At 41.3% G+C, this 4,875-nt stretch overlaps 1 protein-coding gene across 1 annotated transcript; it reads left to right on the top strand.

Annotated features, from left to right (window-relative positions):
• The first annotated feature begins 447 nt into the window (after positions 1–447).
• On the top strand, positions 448–1,163 carry LOC147451175 (uncharacterized). The gene is made up of 2 exons (XM_086520877.1): positions 448–584; positions 689–1,163. Exons 1-2 carry the CDS (start codon positions 504–506, stop codon positions 1,151–1,153), a joined length of 546 nt encoding a protein of 181 aa, XP_086377003.1. The 5' UTR covers positions 448–503; the 3' UTR covers positions 1,154–1,163.
• Positions 1,164–4,875: the final 3,712 nt, after the last annotated feature.

Here is a 4,875-nt window from a genome sequence, read left to right as displayed (position 1 = left end):
CTCTTTCGCTGCCCTAGTGTTCACATTATGCGGTAGCCATTTCAAGTCCCTTTGCTTACATGGAAATGCACCATAGGCTGGATAGGAAAGTTGTCAGGGTGGAAGTGGCGAGGGGGGAAGGAGGGGTCGGAAGAGAAATGGGGTAAGGTGGAAGATAAAAAAGCGTTCTCTTCCTTGACGTGGTTGCCCTGTCGATAGCTTCCACCGCCCTATGTGAACAAGGCAAGGAAAGAGAGATTTTCTCGTTGGCTCGTAGCAAAAGAAAAGCACTTTCATCGCCAATGTGAACCAGCCTAAGAGCCGCTTGAAGGTTTTTTTTTTGGGGCACTTCAAGTTCACAGTTGGAGCCTGGATAGTAGACTACGTCAAAAAGTTCGGACTTCGATCGGTGTGCACGAGCCGTGTGAGATGCGCGTGAGAGAGAGCTCAAAAAATGGGCGACGCGTGTCCGCGTCGGTGAGAGGGGGGAGAGAGAGAGTGTGTGTGCGTGCGTGTGTGGAGGGATGGCTGCAGACCTCGCGGTGGCTTTGATGATCACAGGCTTCGCCCTTTACCACAAGATGCTATGGGCAGCAGTGTGCGAGGTTAGCTCGCTCTCTCTCTCTCTCTCTCTCTCTCTCTCTCTCTCTCGTTTGGCGATGCTCTCTGTCTCTCTCTCTCTCTCAAGCTCTCGTTTGTCTATATGCAGGCCATTACTTGGGGCGTGCACCGACCCACCGAGGAAGTCATGCTGACAGGAGCCGCAGCCCTCACAGCAGCATGGCTATTGAGGTCCCGAGCCTGCGCAGGCTACACGCTTCTCATGCTGCTCCTCCCTTACACGCTCGCCTTCGAGTTTTGCTCGTGGGAGTTCCCAACTCACTTTTGGCCCTTGCGGGAACGCCCTCCTCCCTTCCGGCCCTCATTCCGTCCGTGGGAACGCAATCTTAGAGTCCACTGGCCTTGGTGGGCTCTCATGTTGGCCATTTTCCTTGTCCTTGCTCACCTCCCCTCATTAGTAAGACGACGAAGAAGGCAACGTCCCCATGCCCCTCCTCCGCAAGTTCCAAACGACCCTATTACATGGATATGCCCTGAGTGTCACCTTTGTAACGGCGTTTTCTTCACCGCTTGTGAGCAATGCCATACAATTCTGCCTCCTAATAATCAATAAATTTCACACTTATAGTCTCTTGCTCACTTTTAAAGCCGTAAAAGAACTAACTAGTATGCCATGATTACTTTATAGGAATGGTTCAACTCAAGTCAAATTCATGAATTTAATATGCTCCAATGAAAGGGCATACTTCTAATGCATCCATCCCAAAATAATCTGTCAAATTGAATGTGCCTTGCTCCAAATCCACAATGATCTGATATGGTCCAATGTACTATAATTTGAGCTTACCAAGATGTTGACCCAGCTTTGAGCTATATGCATAACCCAATCATCACTTTAAACACTTTAAACTTCACATGTCTATTCACCCAAGCTTGTGGACATTTTTGCATGACTTCCACTATGTAAGAGTTGATAACCCGATCCTTCTCCAACTTTAGTAACTGATTTCTTCTATGCTCAAAGGATTCTTCTCGACTCATTCGATGCTCTACTGCTATCCTTAGACTAGGAACAAGATACTCCATGGGCACTACTATCTCTAGACTCTACACTAGCCTGAAAGGAGCCATCCTTGTTGCAACTTTATAGGCTGTCCTAAAGGACCATAACACAGAAGCAAGCTTACCATCCCAATCTTCTTATTGTCAGACACAATCTTCTTTAGAATCTTCAACAACACCTTATTAGAACTTTTTGCCTATTCGTTTGCCTACGAATGATACGGTGTCGACTTCTTATGAATCATCATGTGTGTAGTATTCAAATATTCAATAATTGAATTTAGAAAATGTGTCCCCGATCAAAAACCAATTCAATTGAATAGCCAAATCTCGTCATATTTCGTTACAGAAATCTTGCTACATTAGTTGCCTTATTATCTTTCAATGCTTTTGCCTCCACCCATTTTGTAGCATAATATGTAGCACCAATATGTATCTCCCAGTACTCACGGCCTTATGCTTAATGGGTGGACAAAGTCGAGCCCCCATTTTTGAAATGGCTCCAAAAAAATAACCGGATGATCTGACATCCGATCGGTGGGTCCTGTTTGACTTGTTTTTTGACACTGCAAACATCCTTTAACATACATATGTGCATCTTTGGCCACCATAGACCATCCTACATTATCTTTTTACGTGTTATTTCTCATGAGAAAGCTCCTCCCGAGCTTTCATAATGGACCTCCCTTAGCATCGCATTTTGCTCCTCATTATACAGTGCACCAAAAATCACCAAAAATGGTCGAGTCCTTAAAACAAACTTCCTCCTTTGGTCCACTATCAACCCCTTTGGAATTACCCAACCTACTAAAAAAAAAGCCAAAAACTGATCATACCATCCCTCATTTTTCACTTGGGCACTTTGATCATGAACATTGAATATGTGAGCATCAAGTAACTCATCGAAAATTCCTTCAGGTGGCTCACCATGCTCGATCCTGCTTAAAAATTCTGCCACAACATGCAACCTTCATGGTGTATGGACAATAAGAAAATCAAACTCTTTCAATAATAACATCTATCTTGCCAATCTTCCAGCTAGTTGAGGTTTTTTGATAAGATACAAAAATGCCTGATGATCCACATAAAAATTACTCTATTGCTCAAAAGGTAATGATGGACAACATAAACCATTCCCAAGGCTTCTCGTTCAATCACTAAGTAATTCTTCTTTGCTGATGAAAGTAGCTTACTTGCATAATAAATGGGTCTGAACCATATTTCCCTTACTTCTTGCAGTAAAAATGCTCCTACTGCAACATCCAAAGCATCAACAAAAACATGAAAAGGAAATTCCCAGTTTGGGAGCTGCAATATAGGGGATGCCACCAACATTTTTTTTTAGCACCTTGAATGATTTATCCTGTGCAGGTACCCAAACAAAATTGACATCCTTCTTTTGTGAGATGTGACAATGGTGTCATAACATCCACTAGGTACCGTAAATTTTGGCTATGCCATTTAATCTGCCCATTAAACCTCTGCAACTCTTTCAAATTCTTTGGTATGAGACCCTTCTAAATTATTCCAATCTTATCAGCATCAATAGAAATACTCTCTGTTGGAATCACATTTCCCAACAACTTTCCTCTTCTCACTGCAATAGCACACTTAAGGGGATTTAAAGACATCCAAAACATCCAACAACGGATAAAACATTTCCTTAAATGCTCCAAATGTTCCAACTTCCTGCCATATACACATAATTCATCCATGTACACCTTCATGAAATCTATCAAGTATGGTTTGAAAGTCTTATTTGCTGCCTTTGCATACTCTTGAGCTCCATTTTTCAATCCAAAGCTCATTACCGCATAGGCAAAAGCTCCCCATTCTATAATGAATGCCGTTTTTGGAATATCCACCTTTGCCATTGAAGTAGGATTATACCCAAAAAAACACATCTAAAAAGTCATACATCTCTTTGCCTACAACCTCATCTGAGAGAGTATCAATAAAGGGTGATGGAAATGGATTTGATATTGTGGCAACATTTAATTTTTTATAATCCACACATATCCTTAGCTTTCTTGACTTTTGGGCACCACCACAATGGGTGATAACCATTCTGCTGACTGCATTGGTTTTATAAATCCTACATTTAACAAATTATCTAATTACTCCTTAACTTGCTTTGTATAGTTAGGATTCATTTCGTACCTCTACAGAATCTTTGGGACAACAACCTTCTTTAGATTACTAATATTGACATATTTTTGGATCCATCTCTAGCATATCAGAATACTCCCAAAAAAAACATCTCTAAACTCCACCAATAATGCCCGCAACTGCTTCTTAAAGTCTTCATCAATGTGAACACTTACCTTGACAATATTTGGCACTTCCTTAGGTTGCCAAATTCAAGTCCTAAAGATCATCCTCTTGAACTCGAGCAATCTGCTCCATAGTGTGCTCATACACCACTTTTTCCTTTTTTGACTGCCTCTTTCGGATCGGCTTTTGATTCTTGAATATTCAACTCTTGGCCTATCAGCTCCTCCTTTGTGACCTGCTAAACATCCTCCCCATCCAACTTCTTTACATTCTCACTCTAACAAAAATTCATTTCCGTTTTTCTCATCATCCAATAACTATCTATAATTTTTGCAACATCAATTTCAAATATAGGAATGATACTTGGGTTTGACTGAAGAAAAAGATCCTCTTCATCATCTATAATATCCATTGCCAATTGGATGGGATGCGCGTATAATGGTTTAATGGTTTTATCCACTTTGATTTCATTCTTTATGCTACACTTGACTGACTTTTTCCCCTTCTTGAAAGTCACCAACTTAGTTTCTCAATCCTGCTTAAGCTTTGCGACTCGGTGGCAAAGGTTGCCCTAGTAACATGGAATAAGCCTTCCCTCTATCCATCATTCTTAAGAAAACAAGTTTAACCTTGAAGGTCAAACCCAAAATTATAATCTCCTGCCCTCTCAACAACCCGATTGATTGAATCCTCTGTTGGTCCGCCATATTTACCTGGAATGGGGTTTGATCTAACAGAACATCCTTCATTTTTCTTGTATTCCGATTTTGGGAGGATATTAACCCCCAACCTCCATCCAAAAGCACATTCTCAAATATTAACCCCCAAACCTCCATCCAAAAGAACATTCTCAAATCTCTTATTCTAGTATTCCACTTGAAGAGTAGGCACCCAAAAATCAACATCCTCTGCTTCCAATCCATAAGACTGAATATCTACCTTCTCTCACTGAAATATGCCCATCTTCCTCATCATCCTTTTCTTAAACATTGGAGCTAT

The sequence above is a fragment of the Adiantum capillus-veneris genome, chromosome 9, assembly GCF_014529385.1.
Source record: "Adiantum capillus-veneris isolate H3 chromosome 9, ASM1452938v2, whole genome shotgun sequence".
Lineage (NCBI taxonomy): Eukaryota > Viridiplantae > Streptophyta > Polypodiopsida > Polypodiales > Pteridaceae > Adiantum > Adiantum capillus-veneris.
The sequence above is the reverse complement of the archived record's forward strand: the minus strand, read 5'-3'. Positions and strand labels throughout refer to the sequence as shown.

Excerpts from the sequence above, each read along its gene's own strand:
- LOC147451175 (XM_086520877.1), top strand. The coding sequence starts at position 504 with ATGGCTGCAGACCTCGCGGTGGCTTTGATGATCACAGGCTTCGCCCTT. Across the intron at positions 585-688 it reads TATGGGCAGCAGTGTGCGAG|GCCATTACTTGGGGCGTGCA; the intron begins GTTAGCTCGCTC and ends GTCTATATGCAG.